We start from the raw sequence: 20,646 nt of genomic DNA on the forward strand, positions 1-20,646 counted from the left end.
AAATCTATTCCACAACTAAACATATAGAATGACCATTCCATTCCCAAATAATTTATTTTTAAAAATTGATTTCCCAAAACACCTTCATATTTCAAGTCCAAAAACTACCATTATCTTCCAGCACAATCATCTTTGCCTTTCATCACCACCATGGCTACCACTGCCTTTCACCACCACCGACTTTCACCATCACCCACCACTTTCCGCCACCACCACTGCCACCGCCTTTCACCACCACTACCTCCACCGTTTGTCGCAACCACCACCGCTACCGCCTTTCACCACCGCTTTCGCCACCACCACTACTACCGTCACCACCGCCACCGCCTTTCACCACCATTTGCCGCAACTACCACTGCCTTTCACTACCGCTACCGCTTTTCACCGCCACTACCGCCGCCGCCACCTTTCACCACTAACGCCGCCTTCCATAACCACCAACGCTGCCGCCATCACCTTCTACCATTGCCATCGCCTTCTACCACCTTCCATCACCACCTTCCACCACCGCCACCACCACCACTACCACTTTCCACTACCACTACTATCGTTAATTTAATTTAATTTATTTGTTACTAAGAGGGATATTTTGGAGAATTCAATTATAAATTTATTCCATTCTAAATTTTAAAATGGTCCAACCAAACACTAAAATTGTTATTATCATTCTATTCCTACACATTTCATATTTACAACCAAACAATAGAATGAGAATTACTATTCTATTCCATTCACATTCTCATTCCATTCTTGCTTGCATTCCATTCCATTCCTGCACACCAAACATAACATAAGGGATAAATTGCACATTTGGTATATTATGAAGAATTTTTTGCATCGTACTCTTAAAATTATAATTTTAATATGGGTTAAACTTGAGTTAAAGAGTTAGGGTTGGGTTGAGCTTGGTTTCAAATTTTATGACTTGGGTCCGGCTCTAGTTGAACATTCAAACCGGGTATAAACGCACGTGTATTTCTCCTATATAATAGGTAAATTACACAGTGATATGTTCATTGAATATACTGGGGAAAAAATTATTGGAGTCATCTAAATGTTTTTAAAATATATGAAAAAATTCATTGAAAAGTTATTTTATTTTGGCGACGTACCGCCCCACCAAAAGCAGTTATTTCGGAGATCCCCTTTTGGATACAGCCAAGCCACACGTTCCTCCCAACTTCCATGATTTTCCAATTAGGGTTTCAAATCATCCCATCACATTCCCTTCCAATCCCCAAATCACCTAATTCTTTCTTCTTGAAACCCTAATTGGGAATTGAGTCAATGTATTCGCTTCCGAAATTGGGGTTTCAACAAACACAATCAATCAAGGGTTTCTAAATCTAAACCCTATGATGTTTGGATACTTCGCTAGCTTTGATTTCGTAAGTATTCCTGTTTTTCATGGATCAATCGTATCGCTCTACCTTATAAGGTAATCCAAGTTATATATATATATATGATATAGACACAGGCACGCGCATATACATATTATTTCTCTATATTTATAACATAATTTGAGAATGAAACATCCGAAGAAGAAGAGGAGGTCGCGAGCTTCAAAGCAAGTCGGTGGCAGTAGCGGTCCACATGAGGAGAAAAACGAAGAGAGTAAGGTTGTCAACAGCTTGACGGAGGCGTTTGAAGCTTCTTCTCTTGAAGAAGCCACCACGGCGTATCGGGAGGCCAAAGGGGACCCGAATAAGGCGGCTGTGATTCTCGGAGGCTTGCTGGAAAGCGCCGACGGTCAGAATAGTAGCTCGTGCTCGAGTTTGTGTGGGAGTTCCTCCTCCAGCTCATGCACGTCAGAGGTGTTTGCAGAGAGCAACTGTGGTCAGAATATGGTTCATGGAAAGGGTTTTAGAGGGAAGAACAAGTCAAAGAAGGTTGTTGCAGCTACAGGGACTGTTTCGACCCTTTTGTTGAGGGATTATGTTGTGCGTAGCCCAAGAAGAGATTCAGCTAAATCAAAGGGGTATATCAGTGGAGCTGTGAACAAAGAAGACGCGGAGCAGTTTTTGTGCTCGATGCTTGGAGACGACTGCGATCTGAGCATGGCTGTGGTTAGAGATGTGCTGTGTGAGTTATACATTCATATTTATACTTTTTTTTTTTTTCTTTAAGAATTTAATATGATGGTAGATCTTGTGATTTAAAAGTAAATTAGTGAGTGGATTTAATATTCGTATGGAATGTATATACAAGGCTACAGTCATTATGAAAATAGGTGGTTTTCTTCTTTGCAATTCTGCATATCATATGTAGCAGGAGAAAGCAATGGTTTATGCAAATTATTGTGCTATGCAATGAGCCATAAATTTGAGGTAGGGGGGCCGGGTTTGTACTATGTAATTAAAGTTAGAAAATTTTATACATCAATTGTAAAAATTCTTAAATTTGAACTTTTAAAAATTTAGTTAAAAGAGTCCAAGTTGTAATATTACTAAATTCAAGGAGACAAACTAATTTTATTTTCAAATTCTCTATTTTGGGTCAATATATAAGTGTTTTGAAAAAATTGGGGGGCCAATTAAAATTGTTAATGAATTTTAGGGCCAATACCTACAAAGTAATTAATATTTAGGGGTATAAATGAAAATTTCAAGAAAGTTTGGGGGGCCCGTGGCTCCTGCTGGCCCACCTCTAGCTCCGCCCCTGCAATGAGCTCTAAATAGACATGCACTGGTAAAAGATTGTGTCAAATATAGGTATTATACAGGTTTGAGTTAGGGGTATTTATCAAACATGAACACTAGAGGTTGTTAATTTGCTAAATTATCTGAAATGCATTATCAATTGGTGACTATGTTACATTGCAAATATATTAGCTTGATCTAAAGAGGGAATGGTGTAGGGAATTGCTTGTAGAAGAGTATGATTATCTTTAGTTGAATAAGTATGAAAAACCAAGGAAATAGACAGGTGAAATATAATAGTGAAAGAAAGAATATAGGGAAGAACAAATTGAGGTGTCAGAAATTGGAATTTCATTTTTTTGTTCTGTTTTGTTATTGTTTTTCCCCCTATTCTATAAGAATCTTTAGTTGTAATTCTATATGCATTAGAAATAAAAGTGAAGACATTTATTTTTGAAAGATCACACGTCTCTCTACAGCTGATGTTTCACTGGTATCATTTTACTTGTACTTCCATTATTGTCTGTCATATTGTTGTACTCCTGCCTCTGTTAAGTTATTTATTTATTTTTATCTTATTTATCACCTGCATGCACAAAGACCCTGGTATATGCTAATTGAAATTTAAGATATCAGATGCTTTAGATGAACTTCAATGATATATTGCATTACCTGTAAACTTTTCCTTTGCAGGTCAATGTGGATACGATGTTGAAAAGGTGAAATTTCTGACTTGACCATGCTTCAATTTGAAGTTGATGCTTTTTGCCCTTTTTGAGGTCATTATTGGTTAGTATTTATATACTTGTCTTTTGCTTAAAAGTTAAGACTTACTAGTGCCTATCTTCATTGAGCAAATAATTCGGATAATGACAGATCATTATCCCAAGTACTGGTATACTACTTTGAGAATTTAACTCTTGTTTGGAAACTTAATGTGCAAACATGTCATCTCTCCCTGTCTGAATCAATAGTTATAGAGGGATGCTAGCCACAGCCGCGCAAGCGACTGTGGCAGCACAGTTGCTCTTGTATGCATGACGCGTGGATGTACGTTTTTCAAGAACTGATTACTTGTCTAGTCACTTTTTTGTTTGCATCTTCTATTCACCTGTAATTACTATTATGCCCTATCATATAAGTCACTATCACCTTCCTTTGCGTTATCTAGTGAACTCATCAAAGACATCAAATTAGTTCTCTGATATCTTTCACAGTAGTACAAGTCTTTGGCAAAGAGAAGAACCGACTAATACAGAGATAACATTACACAATCGAAAACCTAAAAAATTAAAGACCAATGAGCTATGATTATTAAATTGCACGACAAATCAAGTTATAGAGTTTTTGCTGAAAGCCTAAAATATTGAGTGTGTGAAGTTGAGGGACCAGACGATTTTGGTGTGCGGATCGGTTGAGTCCGGAACCCGAGCTAGAGACTCTACTGAAATCTTCGCCTGTCGGCGATTGCAATACTTGTTTTTTAAATCCATTTTTAAATCCATCCCTCATCGTTGATAAATAAATCCATCGTCGTTCCATTCAAATCTTTGCTTCACCTTTTCCATCACGGAGTTAAGGTTTCATAAAGCGAGGTTAGAAAATCAGGTCTGTGCTTCAAACAAACTTTCAAATCTGATATTTGAAAATGTCGGGTTTTTAGAGAGAGGACATAAATTTCTTCCTTGGTACTTTTTTTTACTGTAATTTTTAGGACAAAATGGTAATTGAGTTGAATAGAAGACCCAAACAAAAAAGTGATTAGATAAGTAATTAGCTCTTGGGAAACTACTTCCACGCATCATACGGTTAGGAGCGACTGTGATTAGCAAAGCCCATAGTTATATTATCCCTCTGGGCAATGATTTAATGCGAGTAATGTTACTTCTCACTCGTCCTGGTGTTGGTCTTTCTTGGTATGGTTCCTCCATGGTTTTTGATTGGGGTCTAGATAATTTCTACATTAGGTTACTTGAAGGTGGAGTTTTGAAGGGGGAAAAAAGTTGTTCTAAGTGCTTCTTTAATTATTAATTTTTTTTTTTCTTCTTAGGGCTTGATTTTGGGCCCCGTAAGTTGTGAAAGTCTATTGGTTTTGTTGGAAATTGCATGAGTCTGCTAAACAAAAAGATTATTGCAAATTTCAGCCAATTCAAGTTTCAGTTGGATGCTATCAGATTTCCTACTTTGTGATACATAATAAAGATTATGCTTTGCGGTTATAAACTGCAAGCTACAGTTAAATTTCATTCTTATTTTTCCCTTTTCTGTGAGGTTTAACCTGTCAACATACCAGAAATTATCCTTGTCCATGTTGTGTATTAAAGCTATACAAACCTATGGAGCTCCTTTTGAAGACTTGATTTGTTGGGTTCTTGAGATTTTTATCCGACATCCTTGCAAATTGTTTTCTATATTTTTAATCCTGTCATCCCCATCATTGCTGGCATCACCTATAGAGCTGACCTGCAGTCCTCATCTACTTAACTCCATGACCAACACCTATGATTACAGCCATCATCATCAAAGCCTTTTCACTACTGCTTCTGCTTCCACCTCGAGCCATTTCACTACTGCTTCTGCTGCTTTCTCCACATCATCATTGCTGCTGCCTATGTGACTCTTCAAAAGTAGTTAAGTACCCGTGTCGGACACATATTGCTCAGACATGGGTATGGGATATGTGTCCGACACTTTTAGCTGGACATGTACTGAAAAAGCATATCCAACCATTCAATTATATTGTATTATTACTTTAAAGTGAGTTAAAAGCCTACATTGAACACTATACTAGACAAAAACATTCGTTTACTCTATAAAATACAATAAACTAACTAAATAAAATGAATATTTAGCAGTGTCTGTGTGTCCTTCTATTTAGAAATTTGACACATCCGACGCATGGATACATACCCGTACTGACACATGTAACCGAGTCCATGTAACATAGCCAGCTGCTACTCCACAGCCGTCACTTTTTTCGTCTTGTAGATGCAGAAATTGCCTTTTGCCTTTGAAGTATGCTTCTTTGTAAGGCGAGCAAGAAAATATATTACTTGTCTCACTTGTCAGTTCCTTTCTTACATAGCTCAGGTAACCAGTGACAGTTATTATTTATGAGATTAAGTGTGCAACAGAGTAGTTCTATTTCTGGCTTTCTTGAGGAAATGTCTTCGTTGACTTTATGATATTCTGATCTTTTTGATAGGTGTGCTGGATATACTGTTGCAGTGAGTAGAATTTTGGTAGGATACAACAAAGAAACTTTGTTATCTTCTAAGTCTTGATTATGCATCTCTCCAACATCCATTGTCCATTGAGCTAGAATTTCTACTTGAATTCTAGCTGGAATTTTTTTATGATTAATGTTTTGTAATTGCTAAAGTTATCTTTAATAGTTTAATGTGATTTTGTAGTTCTTGTCTTCTGAACTTCTCTTTGCCTTCACATAATTTTTAGTTGCAGAGTTCTATAATTAATCTTTTCAGTTATAATTCAAAATTCAATATTATATCTTAGAAAGTTCACTGGATATTATAGTAAGAGTTACGTAACATGTTACTTATAAAAAAAAAAGAGTTATGTAACATGTTGCCAGACCCCTAAGTTATGGGTTGTGGTGCAATAGTATGGTGAATCAATGGCACTGTGAGAGGGCCGGTTTAGATATTGTAAGTTTTTACCTTAATTTATATTTTGAAGTTAACTGAAATAGATGATCACCATTTAAGTATTGACCTATTAAAAGAATTTTTGTCTTAATATATTTGTTTTTCCAGGCTTTGAATGCATTGCTTGAATTATCTGCCTATGAGCAGTCCCATAATGGTCAATCCTCTGACTGCAGTGCAAACAGTAAAGAAGATTGTCGATCCCCTCTTGAATTCAGTGACAATGTAAGTTACATTATTTTTGTAAATTGATCTTGTGATGGGACTTTTTGTTGTCTGCATTTATTTTAGTTCAAGAATAACTTTGATATTCTGATTTTTATTTTCTGTATATATATATATTGTCAGCTTCAATGGATCAGAGTGGTAATAGTTGTAATACTTATAATTACATGAATAAAAGTTGAACAAGTAAAAAGGTGTAATGATAATGTATTGCCTTCTTTTTTTATTTTTTATTTTTTATTTTTTTTAACCTAGTAAAATAAATCCAAATGAAATTGATGTGCTGATGATGGTTATATATAGAACTGAATATTATACCTATTAAAAATTTAGTTTGTGTTAACAACCATCTACTCTAATGCTTCCTTTTTGTTGGAGGGATGGAAAAATGGATGGAAGGGAGAGGGGAAGGGATGGATGTGGCATCCTAGGGAAGGGAAGGTGTCTCCCACATTTTTTGTATGATTGGATGGAATGGATAGTAGAAAGGATGGATGTGGTGACATCTTTTTTTTGTTTGGTTGGAAGGAAGGGAAAGAGATATTTATATTGTTTTTACTAATATAACCTAATTGTATAAAATAGTAAATTTTTTATATCCATTCCAAATTATGGAACAACAAGGTTAAAAATGGAAATTAAAAAATTGTTGGTTATTGTCCTATTTTCTCTCTCCTCTTCCTTCCCAATTTTAGGCGGATAGAAAATTACAAAGGAAGGAGGGATGAAGCATCCCTTCTCGCTTCCTCCCTCTTTTCCCTTCCTTTCAACCAAACACAAAAAACTTCTTTTATCCCCCATCAATCATTCCCTTCAACCAAACATAGCATAAAAGCTTAAGCTGTTAGAGAGGGTGTAACTTTAATATTTAAATCTTTCAACACGCCCCCTCACGTGTGGCCTTTTTTTGGTCCAACACGTGTTTCAATTTTAAATATTAGGGTGACGATGAGGTTTGAACACAGGACTTTGCACTTATCAAAAAAAAAAAAACATAGGACTTTGCTCACTCTAATACCATGTTAACAACCGTCTACTCTAAAAGCTTAAGCTGCTAGAGAGGGTGCAACTTTAATATTTAAATCCTTTAATAGTTTGCAAGGGATTGTAAACAAGTAAATGAAAGGCACAATGGTTCTCATTTATGTAGAAGACTGGGATCTTGTTTTTCGAGCCCGAAGAGGCTTTGTGATCTTGTGTTGTTTCAAGCTTGTAGAAACTTTATAATAATGATATTTTATTGGTGATATATACAACATGCTGATCATGGACAGTTTTTCAGCCCTAAGACATCACAAGATTGGTGTGGCTTTGCGACTTACATTAAGTGTAAGTTGTATGTAGATGGCATACATTTTGCAGTATTCTATCATAGTTATTTTCTTTGATTTGTCATTTTTTGTACCGACATCAACATTTATATCAGTATCTCCGTTGCTATCTACTTAAACTTTTATCCTTGATTTTCTTTGATTTTTTTATCTTCCTTGTCTTAAACTATACCTGTCATGATTAGAGTTATATCGCTTACTAAGCTGAGGTTTTTGGGTGATTTATATCTATGGTGGAGGATGGGTCTTGGCGCATCGGTAAGGTTGCTCCATTGTGACCTGGAGGTCACTGGTTCAAAACAAGGAAACAACCTCTCCACATGTAGAGTTAAGGCTGCGTACATCTGATCCTCCCCAGGCCCCACACTAGCAAGAGCCTCGTGCACTGGGCTAACCCTTTTTATCTATATTGATGGTGCATATGATCCTTGGCGAAGCTTTATAAGCTGGGAGGGGAATATAATCAGTTCTTAAGAAATAGTTCACTTCTTCGAGCCCTTTATTTTTCCTGTTGTATGATACTGTCAAAGATTTAAGGAGTAAATGCATTGAGTCATTGACTTTAGTGATGTGGAAGTCCAATTTTTGTCCCTTCTTTGACATCTACAGATGCTCTCTTTAATCTGCTGATATGCTGTTGATGAATTTATGAGTTTCCTTGTTGAGATTTTCAGTTTTCATTTGAAATATCTTATGATATTCTCATTTGTTTGGAAATTTTCAATATAATTATAGTGTCTTGATTTGATTTTGCTTGGCTGCATTGATAGGTTTAAAATGCTGACCTCTTAAGCTGATTTGTGAATCTTGGCGTAACGAGGCAGTTTTTGATTAAAATTTACTTGCTTTGATTCTTAGCATTGTATCCCGGAAAGCAATCCCTGTAGAATTTAGTCCCTTGTGCTAAGTTGAAATGGAAAATGCATTCATTGTATGTTAAATCCCTGGTTGGTTCATGACTAATGTTACAAGGCTTGCAAAAATATTAAGTTGATTACCTTTCAAATATATATATATATATTAAGTTGATGATCTGCTTGTAATGAATGTATTGTGATTATGAAAATTTTCTGGCAGCTAACTGATAGGGCATCCGACACAACTTCTCATTCTTCTGAGAGCGAACTTCTAGATAATATGTGGCCCATGGGCTACCGTGGCAGGTAACTCTAAATTGTTGATGTTGCTGCTCTTTCCTTTACATATTTTTTTTCCTGGCTGAATTTTTTTTTTAAGTGGATGCCTTTGTACTGCTGTGGGCATGGCATAAAACCATTAGGCATGGAACTTTAAAAAGGAGAGTTGGGATTTGAACATGTTCTGAAACGACTTTGTCTTATTCAAAAATGGCTCATTGAAAATATTTAAGTATTGCAGATATTATGATGGAATTCTTCAAGTATTACAAACACACACAGTCCTTTTTCTTAACTTATATATATATATATATATTATTTTTACTTAACACGGGTGGAGGAGTATGGAACTCCTAGTACAAATATGGTTGGAAAATAAATCTATACAAAGGCTTAAGGTAGGGATGACGGCAATGGAGAATATTGAGTTAATAAAGAGTGCCAAAGAGCTTTGTACTTGTCTTCCCTTTGCTCCCTCTTTCAAATATCCTCATGTTCTCCTCCCTCTCTACTCTCTTGTGCATTTTCCCCCTATAATCAAGAGGCTTGAAATGTTTTTTTGTATCATTTCTCTCTCTGTCTTCTTAACTTTGAAAAACTTTGATCTTGGTTCATCAAAGCCTCAAAGCAAAGGCTTTGTATAGCATACTTTTGAATTTGTTGGAATAATAATAAAAAAAAAATCATAAAATAAAGGAATGGAAATTTTGTAACTTAGAATATAAAGAATTATTTAAGATGATTAGAACATTACAAAAGGATAAGTGGTAAATTGAAAGTTTAGAGAGAAGCTTCTGAATGAAGAGGGTTTAAGATAAGACTCAAACTGAATATATAAATGTAATTTTAGTAAAACTAGAAACACAAACGGGAGTAGTGAAGACTGAGGGTAAATTTTTTTTTAAAAAATGAACATTTTCGTAATTTGACTCAATTATGCAACGAGGGAGAAATCGAATTGATATTTGTTAGGTGTATGAGTCATGTGTCGGTAAACTCCTACTTAAAACTTCTGTTGTAATAATTTGACTCAATTATGCAACGAGGGAGAAATCGAATTGATATTTGTTAGATGTATGAGTCATGTGTCGGTAAACTCCTACTTAAAACTTCTGTTGTAATGTGTTAAAATGTCTTGAGTTGTTGGGGGTACATGTACATCCGCTGAAGACAAGGAGACACACGAATGCAAAGAATATGATGTGAAATTTGAATCCTCATTCACATCTCTTGGATAGGTAAATTGACCCTAGAAAGACCTAAATTGGCCTAGTTTGATCTAGGTGAGGTTTATAAATCTACTATAAATTTGTTCTGAAAATGGCTTTTCAAAGTTAAGGTCTTTAACACATTTTTCAAAACTATGTTTTAGTCTAAACATCAGTGTGCGTCAAGATCGATTGGCAGTTGTCAGTAGCCATCAATTGAGTTTAAAACTGAAAACTATCTTCAAAACCAGTATCCATCGGTCAAAGCATTGATCACGAGGGGTATCTAATAGACTTTGATCAAGGGGATGATCAATCGAACCCGACTTCTGTACACAATTTCACAAGGATTCTACTTACTAAAATGTTCCGGTCTCCTATATTAGCTATAAATATAGGGTTATAGTCAGTCTGGGTATGATATCGAAGTCTAATCATGTATAGAGAGAAATTATTGTGAGAGGAGAATTCCCAAATTACTAAATCTAGGGTTTCCATAGATTACACCATATGTGATTGAGTGTTCGTGAAGGAGGAATTCAATAATCTGATACATATCAAGTAATGAATTGTCACACCCAAAAAAGGGCAATCTATCTTTTGATAAGTGGATTTGTGAAGAGTAAAGTCTGTTGACAATCGGATCGTGTGTGTCTGGAGACTCAAGGAGAGTTTGGTGGATCGATCTGTGTGTAGAGATAAGTAGGGGTTCTTTGGTGTGGGAACTGTTAACCTGGTTCTAGTCTCTTTTTGAACAGTCGATTTTGATGATCAAGGTTCTTAAAATCGCGATTCTAGGTCGTAGATGATTCTACGATCCTATACCCCAAAAACTAGTTGAATCGCATGAAAATCGTTCGTTTGGGTAGAATCGGGGTAGAATTGTACGATTCTACTGTTCACTTTTTATTTATTTATTTATTTATTTTACTTTTTTGGTTGTTTGATTAATTGATTTCTTAACAGTTTTGATATGCATCATGCATAGGTATTTGATTAATTGATTTTCTGTTATTGGTTTTTGAGTTTTAAATTTTGATTTTTGGCTCTGCTTCTATCCTGACTTCTGTACAATTTTTTTTTTTTTTTTTGGTTCTGCTTCTGCTTCTGTTCTGACTTCTGTGCAATTTATTTTTGTGGTTCTGCGTCTGTTCCATACGTTTCTGTTCTGCTTCTGTTCTGAGCTTTTGAGAATTGAGATTGTGCAATTTTTTTTTTTACTGTTATAACTTCTATACTTGTATATAAAAAAAATTCCAAAGTTTATCAGTTTATGACATTATGTTCTGTTTTTAAATTTGAACATTCTACTCTGAGCTTTTGAGAATTGAGATTGTGCAAGCTGTTCTAACTTGTATTCTTCTATTTTTAGAATTTTTCCAAAGTTTATTAGTTTATGACATTATGTTCTGTTTTTAAATTTTAACTTTCTACTTTGTGTTGTGAGAGCTCTACCTTTTTTGTTCTCTTTTATATTATATATGGACTTTGGAATGATACTTTTATACATACATACATACATACATACATACATAGATACATACATATATATATATATACATACATACATACATACATATATATATATATATATATATATTTGTGTTTTGGCCTTATTCTTGCTATATTTTACACATATTATTGTTTAAATAGTGAGTTTGAATTGTTTTTTTACTAGTTGGTAGAATCTTACGATTCTCGATCCGGTTCTACGATTCCGATTCTACGGAGCCCAAAACGATTCTACATAGAATCCCGATTTTAACAACCTTTGTTTGGATTAGGTCCTATGGTGTTTTCTGATGGCCTTTCCACTTAGACATTCTTGCGTCTCTGCTTTACTTTATGTTTTTATTTTCTGTTAATGCATGAATGATAGAATTAAAAATTAATTGATATAAAACTATAATTTAATATTAATCATCATAACAAACTGAATTTCAGAAAGGGTCAACAACAATTTGAAAAATATAGTAAGTGAAAAATGATATTGATGAGACATTTTCATCTAAGTTAAAATTACGCTTGTACTCTAACGTACCAGAGTCCTAGGTAACGTCCAATGCACCCATCAATGTTAATCATACAATTGAAGTAGGTTGGGTTAAATGGAAGAGTGCACCATATTGTATAGTTAAGTGCAAAATAATATTCATGAGACCTATTCACTCCTCTCTAGGTCAAAATCACTACTTGTACTCTTATTTATCGGAGTTTTGGGTAATGGTCCAACGCAGCCATCAATGTTAATTATACAATTGAAGCAGGTTGGTTTAAATGGAAGAGTTCAACATATTATATAGTTAAGTGATAATAATATTCATAAGACCTATTATCTTCCCCTCCAACCCAAACACGCACAAAATGTCAGAATTACTACTTGTACACTGACATAGCAAAGCCTTGGGTAACAGTTCAAGTGTACCAACATACCCATTAATGTTAATCATATAAGTGAAGTGGATTGGGCTATATGGAAGAGTGCAACTAGGGTGACAATTCGTGTTGGCGGGTTACATGGTTCAACTCGAACATGACCCGTTTAATAACCGTGTCTTGACAACATCACGACCCATTTATTAAACAGGTAATACAACACAACATGTGTAATTCGCTTAATAAATGGGTCCTGAGAATACGACACTACCCGTTTAGTAATTTGTTTAACCAGTTTAAATTTAATGGGTCATGTAACCCGTTTATTAACTTTAATATAAAATGCAAATATAATGAAAAAATGAGATAATGGATGATTAAATTCATGAAATGAGGATAATTGAAACAATATAATTACAAAAAAAAAAAGGACCTAATACAGGATATATTGAGTTTATATCGAAATAATAAGAATGTCCATAATTAATGGGTAAAAGCACCTTAGGGGTTAATCGTGTTGAACTGACACGATTAGTTAAATGGGTCTAATTGGATTGAGCTCCAAAATACAAACACAACACAATTAATCAAACAGGTTAAGCGTGTTGGCACGATTATGACATGAACACGATTAAGGTCAACTCAAATCCACCAACTTCATGTACTGTTGAATTTTGCCACTCCCAAGTGCAACATATTGTATGATCAAAGGTATACCTTTAAACTTGAAATGTACATTTATAAAATATAATTAGCTATTAGATTAGGTATAATTTACAAGACAAGGTGTTGAGCAGCTAAGTTATAAAATGTGCGTAGCACAAATGGGAATGTTGATATGAATGTGTGGTTAGACAAGAATGATAAAATTAGAAAGGAAAATGTGTGAGATGGTTAACGTAGCACCAATTATGATTATTTGGTTATATACAACAACATTATCAGCTGCACTGGTGAAGAAAAGGGATGTGGTCAAATTAAGGAAATATTGGGGAAATGGGAAAAATAAAATAACATGGGTTGAGATAATTGGGAAAAAATATGAGAGCTTGCGACTTAGTTGAGGTTATGACTTTAGACAGAGTGGAATGACATACAAGATTCATGTAATTGACTTCAAATAGTTGTTTAAAGGTTTTGTTAAGCTGATTTGAGAATATAAAGTATAATTCCATAATGTCAATGTGCATCTGATCCAGCCTGTTTGATAACCTTTTATTATAGATTAAAACTTGGGTGATTCTTGGTTTGAGGTTCTATAAATTTAAAAGCTTTAACAAGATTCATGTGATGTACATTGTATAATGTTACAATTATAAAATAAGTTTAAATGCTTAAATTGGCATATGTATTTATTTGTTATCGTGCCGCATGGCACTATAGAAAGTCTAGGAATTCTCATTTTCTACTGACCGAGATTAATTTTCATTCTTCTGTATTAATGATTTTACAATATGGAACCATTTTTTAGGAACTTGCCTTTTATGGTTTTTGAAAAAAAAGAATAGGAAAAAAAAGAGGTCATTATTGTTTTGTTGTTTCAGGAATTATTATGAGGTTCTAATTGGTTCTGAAGTTCATTCTCCACCTAGCCCCAGAAGTTCCGAGTCAGAACTTCCACAAAAGGTGTTAGATTCTTTGTTTAACATATCAAACAGTACTGAACATGAACCGAACAGTATGAACTGGAAGAATGTAGTAAAGAAAATGGAGTCACTGGGACAAAGGTTTGAGTTTCACACTTCTGGTGCTGCAGAATCACAGGAACTCATCCATGGTATTTAACAGTTATTGTGTAATCTTAAGTGGCAGTTGCATATTCTGGGTTTATTTTACCATATTTCTGAAAAATTATACTTTTTATGTTGTTTTGTTTCTTTAAAGTGTCATCTTCAGCACAGTGGTAAATTGTGTTAGGAAGTTATTGAGAGTGTATAGTTGCACAAAAAATTGTATAAAACAAAAAGGAAAAATATTTTTTTGGCCCATTCCTCTAATTATTCCTTGCAGTGGACTTGAGAATGTAAATCAACCGAATCAGTGCCACATGCACAAGCTCAGCAACAAAAACAAAAAGGATAGCAACAACTAGACTGAAATTTTTGTTTGCTCAGGTCTTGAGATGAACTTCTCCTCTATTTAAGAGGATATAATGCGTATATGCTATACATGTTAAAATCATTTTTTCCTGGTGAGCATCTAAATATGCAATCCACTATTACACGCACCTTTTTTTTGTGAAAAATGTTTGTTATGATTAGCCACATCTCTCTCTATCTCTCTGTCTGTCTTAACTTTACAAGGCTTAACAAATTATTGGATCTACATCTTTACATTCAACTTATCCTGGAATTGTAGCTAAAGGTGATGACTATCAGATGTTCAGAAAATCTGCAATGCAGCACTGGGATTCCATGAAATCCTACTATCAGAAGGTAAAATGAAAGGTTTGTTTATGCATTTTTTGTTTATGATTTAGAGAAAAATACATCTTTTAACTAATCAATAAAATGGTACAATGTTCTGCAGGCTACATCAGCATATTTAAATGGGGAACGGGAATATGCAGCTTACCTTTCTGACCAGGTGTGTGTGTGTGTGTGTTGTGTCTACGATCACATTTTGAATATCTTTAGTTGTTGGATCGGTCTGTTATATATTTATATATTTGTTTGTAGTTATATTAAAGGGATCTGTGACTCGCACACATGGTACATCAGCCACCTCATATACGAGTGATTGACTGAAGTTGCTAGATATTTTTCCTTACATTGTCTAGCCAAGAGAGCATAATGCAAATGATTAACAAGAGTACATTACTCTTGCAGCCTATATAGGTGTACATTCATTTAATTTTTCCAATTGGTTTACTTTTATATATGTGAGCAGGTTCACGATTGACGTATTAGTGGATGAAAATGAGACATTCCCATTATTGACTTTTAGTATCATCTTATGCCTATGTGCTCCATTATCTCTTACTTGGATTTGTTGGGAAACTTAAATGCTTAGAGGTCTTAAGCATTGATGTTCTAGCATGAGTCATATATGTTGAATTTCAACATGAGTTGTTGATCTGTCATGGCCACAAAGAAAAGTTAGTTGAGATCAACTAAAGGTTTACTGCATTTGACTGGGGAAAGTTCATCATATTTGACTCTCTCTTTCTCTACGTTGCTTTAGGGAAGGTCATGCAATAAAATGGCTCGAGAGGCAGATGAGAAGGCAAGCCAGGAGATTTTTAGAGCCAGGTAGGTCATTGCACATTATAGGGGGGAAAATTGTTTTACTTTCTTCACCTCTCTGTAGTATTCGATGAACTTAGCTGTCATTGGGATGTTGCAGAAACAAGAGCATACAAAATGTGATAACAATTGATCTCCATGGACAACATGTGAAACAAGCGATGAGGCTCCTAAAAGTTCACCTGCTATTCGGGGCATATGCTTGCTGTAAGCATCCGGTGCATCCTTAATATAAATTACTCAAATCTTTGTTCTTGATCTTGCATTAAATAAGCTTAGTTCTGCTGGCTTGTAATTATGTAACATATTTTTCCCTTCTTGGCTGTAGCGGTTCAATCTTTTAGGGTTATCACAGGATGTGGGAGCCATGGTGTGGGGAAGTCGAAGCTGAAACAGGCGGTATGACCTGCCCACTTCTTTGCGTTGTGTTTGTCTCATACTTCCAAAGTTGGTGTTTATGAATTTTTGTATATAGGAGCATGTGAAATAGGGTCCCAAAGTTGAAAGGAGTGAATTCATCTTGTGTTGTATATGTATTAAATTTTATGTTTCTGTTTTTTGGTTTTGATTCTCTCTTTTCTGTCTTTATATATATATATATATATGTATGTATGTATATGTATTATTTTTTATTAAGCAGAGGGTGTCCCCACCCCTTCGGGGGTGGGACTATTCCTTTCAGTTTACCTGCAATAATCCAAAACTACAGCCTACAGTATTGAGTAAGCCCAGGGTGGAGGCTTGACGCTGCCATAAGTTTAATACAAGACCTCTAGGTCGTGCCAGAGGCCTTATGCCAACTCGGCTATGCCGTGAGGGTTGGATTTGCTTTGATTATGCAATAACTTGCCAGTTACTTCATGTAGGTGATTAATCTTGTCCAAAAGGAAGGCATTGAATGTAACGAAGAAAACAAGGGAACCTTGCTGATCAGACTTGATGGACAGAGAGAGTTTAGCTTTCTGGAGACCGAGAGTGATTCCGAGTAATCTTGCTTTGGTATGGTTGCTCATTATCAATAGTAAAGGTATTTGCATGTTTCGGGCAAGGTAAAAATTATGGCCTGGATCTAAATTCTGGGATCTGTGTTCATGGCCCCATAAATTATGGTCTGGAAACCATCTCAGGCTTTCTTCTCACCGTAGTTTGTACACTAATGCTCTCTAGATAATTTAGGGGAGGTGTAGTGTTGAAGGCCAGGTTTTAGACTTTCTGTTCTTTGTACAGATTTTAGATTTGATTCAGGCCTTGTACAAAATCATGTATATTATTTAAACTGTAATGTACCTTGTAGTTGGTGAACTGGGTATCCATCATTTCAGTTATATGAGAAGTTGCATCGGATCTTTAGTTTGGGATGATTTTCTCTTCTATTTGGTTTTTTTTTTTTTTTTTTTTTTCATTTGGTCTAAAATTCATCTCTGCAGCCAAGTTAGTTGTGTCAGCGTGGAATCATAAGATACTTCTTTTGCTGTTGAGCTTGAAGATAGCCAAAAAGAAGTAAAGATTTCAGTATCTGGATGATGATTTGTTGGCGAATTTTATTTTTTTTTAATTGCCAAGAAACACTCTCATTTTATTTTTTTTAATCGGCAAAAACACTCTCATTTGGTCTACGGTGACTTGAATCCTGGACATTTTACTTTAGAAGGCAAGGAAGTACAACACTTCACACGAGTAGCTTTGCAGGTCTGCATCTCGTTAGGAAAACACCTTAAGCTTTATATAATTTCCGAGTGAGTGTAATTTAACTTGCTGAGTTTAAACTAATATTTGATTCAGTCACTGTGGAGTGTAGATCAAGAACAACTAGTCTAATGGTGGTGTACTTTTAGCAATAAATGAGTTGTAAAAGAACAATTAGCTTGCATGGGCTCATGAACCTGCAACTTGTTTGGATTTTTTCTTATAATTTCAACAATCTTCTTACCTACTAAAAAAGTAACAATAGTTTATACGGTTGCATAATTTTTTTTTTTTGGTTGAACTGAACTTTTTAAAAAAGTTGAATTTTTCAAGATCAACTTTCTACAGCCTGAATTGAGGCTAGGAAAAAATAAAATAAAATCTGAATTGAGCCGAAATAGGTCTACAAGTCAACAATAATGATTAGATTTGAATAAATGAATGGATTTGAAATCAAAGGAATTTGAGTTTATATTAAAGAATGACTACTGAAATTGAAATTCAAAATTTTAATTTTTATATGAAAATAAAGAACATATAAAATGAGATACATAAAAGGCATAATTTATAATTCAAGATGAAACATAAGATGTACAAAATGAGATATATATAAAATAATGAAAACAGTAAAATAAAAATTCACCTGAGATGACGATAGAAAAATGACATTTGACCTGATGAGTTTAGATGTAAAGTACTAGTTAAATGCTTGTTTACGTCCAATTATTTAAAATGCTTTACAATTATTATTATTATTTTTTTCTTGACAAATTAGGTGATAAAAGACTCAAAACACCCCACTACATAATGGTCAGGAGGCTTTGCCTTGAAATGATAACTTTCAAGTTTCACCCACCTAAAATGCCAAAGGGTAAATGTATTTTCCTTTCCTTCAAGGAGGGAAATATATAAAAATAATAAGAATTTTTACATATAAATATACTTATGGGTTCACATTTACACAGTCAAGATTTCGTAATTTCATAAAAGTGAAGTTGGCCCAAATATTAACGTGTTCATGAAAATTTACTTTTCATTTTAATTTGTTACCTAAATAAAATACTCTTTTTACTTTTTGAACCAAATTACGTTTTTCCCCCCTTTCTCTCTCCTCTCCTCTCCTCTCCTCGTTCTCTTTCTTCTACTCTCATCATACCAAACAATTCACAGGGCTCTCCTATGAAGGCAAAAGCTTGAGAAAATACATATTTTTCTTTTCTCCCAATCAGATCTGCTTCCAGTCCTTCGTACTCTCACCCAACACCTATGTACAGCACAAGCCAGTACTAACACCCCTAACTGCATTATAAACATGGCCATCAAAATCCCACCGACTTTATCATCAAAAGGCTACATTTTTCTTTTGTGAACATGGCTAAAATGCAGAGTAATTGACCGATTGACGAGGCAAGGATGAGGGAAACATGGGTTATGAAGCAAAAGTGGGTGATCTGAGAGTAGAAACCTACAAAAGATGAGACAAGTGAGATGCAGGAGACCATGAGGACTGCCCAACCCAGTGAAGTCGGTGGCATTTTCAGGACAGCAATGGGGGCAATAGAGGCTGCAGAGATGATGAAGAGAATGAAATTCAAACATGAGAGGAGAAGATTTGGGGAGGAACAAGATTTTCTGAGCTTAGAGGAAGCCGTTTGGTGAGGATTCATAGGTTGGGCGAGTGAGTTTCAGATCGGCGACACAGCTCGTCTCTGTGATTATGATGAGGCGATCGAGGAGAAAGGGTATATTTTGTGAGAGGGCAGCATGGTAATTTTGTTCAAAAAGTGAAAAGTTATTTTGGATAACAAATTAGACTAAACTTTAACCAAAAAAAAAAAAAAAACAAATTAGAGTAAACAGTGAAGCCTTTAATGTTGTAAGGGTTAATTTCACCAACACTCCCCGTAATTTGGCCAAATATCAGTCTAAAATATTTTTAGAAAATAACTATCACTTAGATTCATTTTCGTTTTTCCGTTACTGTTAAAAAATGAGAAAAGACATGTTTGCTCCTAATTTTTTAATCACATTTATTCCAAAGAATCAGATAACCTAATTACTATTTAATGATTGAAATGATATATTTACCCTCATTCAGATGACATATTTACCCTTCATTGCCATTGAAATCAACTAACCACCTCCCCTTCTATCTTTCTCCTTCCAACACTAAGACCACTCGATGACATCGGATGACTAGGTGACGGCGGCTCTGGCAGACGATGCGGTGGTGGCAGAGCTGTTGTTATCAATGAAGCATTCATCAGAATCTTACGCACCACAGCCACTACAGCTTCCGCCGCTCGGGTGGGGACACCGCCAGTAGCGTTCAAAGCCGTCGGCGAAGAAAGACCGCGACTCCACGAGATGCAGCCCCACAACGCCGCTCTCTTGGAGTGGCGCCACCGCATCTCCCAGTGACGGCTGCGATGAGTCCAGCTAGCCCTCCAATCCCTCTTCCGTCGCCAGATCCAAGGTCTGTATTCGTATCTCTCGCACAATCTCACCTTCCTCTAATTGTTCTCCTTATCTCCGGCGTTGGGTCAGTTTCCGGCCACCTGTTATCGTGTGTCAGATTTCCGGTTAACTGAAACACTCTCACAAGTGAGGCTAATTATTAGATGGACAAGGGGATGAGGAAAATTGGAATTCTGCAATAGTGGGTTTGCTTGTGTGTATAATATATATATATATATATATATATATGAGGAAAATTGGAATCCTCGCCGGTGTTGGTAGGAAAATTGGAATCCTTGCCGGTGTTGGTGGTGGTGTTGTGCTTGTGTGTAATATATATATGTGCGTGTGTGTGTTGGGGTGGTAAAAATGTCATTTGAATACTTAAAAAAATAATTTAGTTAGTCAAATTAAAGTCAAATGAAGGTAAACATGTCATTAAGTGGGTCAAACCAAAGTCAAAGGGTAAGAATGTCTTTTTATATGTAAAAAGTAGTCTGACACACACGTTTGTAATGTAAGTGATAGTTATTTTCGAAAGATATTTTAAACTGATATTTGACCAAACTATTGGGGTGTCAGTGAAATTATCTCATATCGTAAATATGGCCCATAAGTGCACTTATATGTAAAAATCTAAATATATTCAAAAGCTTTTCAACGGCCCATCTTCCA

The 20,646-nt window shown here is 35.2% G+C and overlaps 1 protein-coding gene across 1 annotated transcript; it reads left to right on the forward strand.

The window, feature by feature from the left end:
* The first annotated feature begins 1,079 nt into the window (after positions 1 to 1,079).
* LOC132307191 (SMR domain-containing protein At5g58720) lies at positions 1,080 to 17,186 on the forward strand. The gene is made up of 11 exons (XM_059804881.1): positions 1,080 to 2,082; positions 3,333 to 3,358; positions 6,416 to 6,532; positions 8,941 to 9,026; positions 14,128 to 14,360; positions 14,942 to 15,018; positions 15,113 to 15,169; positions 15,767 to 15,834; positions 15,929 to 16,035; positions 16,157 to 16,227; positions 16,695 to 17,186. Exons 1-11 carry the CDS (start codon positions 1,527 to 1,529, stop codon positions 16,815 to 16,817), a joined length of 1,521 nt encoding a protein of 506 aa, XP_059660864.1. The 5' UTR covers positions 1,080 to 1,526; the 3' UTR covers positions 16,818 to 17,186.
* The last annotated feature ends 3,460 nt before the right edge of the window (positions 17,187 to 20,646 follow it).

This window comes from Cornus florida, unplaced genomic scaffold, assembly GCF_030987335.1.
Source record: "Cornus florida cultivar Cherokee Brave unplaced genomic scaffold, ASM3098733v1 CherokeeBrave_3.0.0_Hap2_Chr05, whole genome shotgun sequence".
Lineage (NCBI taxonomy): Eukaryota > Viridiplantae > Streptophyta > Magnoliopsida > Cornales > Cornaceae > Cornus > Cornus florida.

Excerpts from the sequence above, each read along its gene's own strand:
- LOC132307191 (XM_059804881.1), top strand. The coding sequence starts at position 1,527 with ATGAAACATCCGAAGAAGAAGAGGAGGTCGCGAGCTTCAAAGCAAGTC. Across the intron at positions 6,533-8,940 it reads CTCTTGAATTCAGTGACAAT|CTAACTGATAGGGCATCCGA; the intron begins GTAAGTTACATT and ends ATTTTCTGGCAG. Across the intron at positions 15,019-15,112 it reads TGAAATCCTACTATCAGAAG|GCTACATCAGCATATTTAAA; the intron begins GTAAAATGAAAG and ends AATGTTCTGCAG.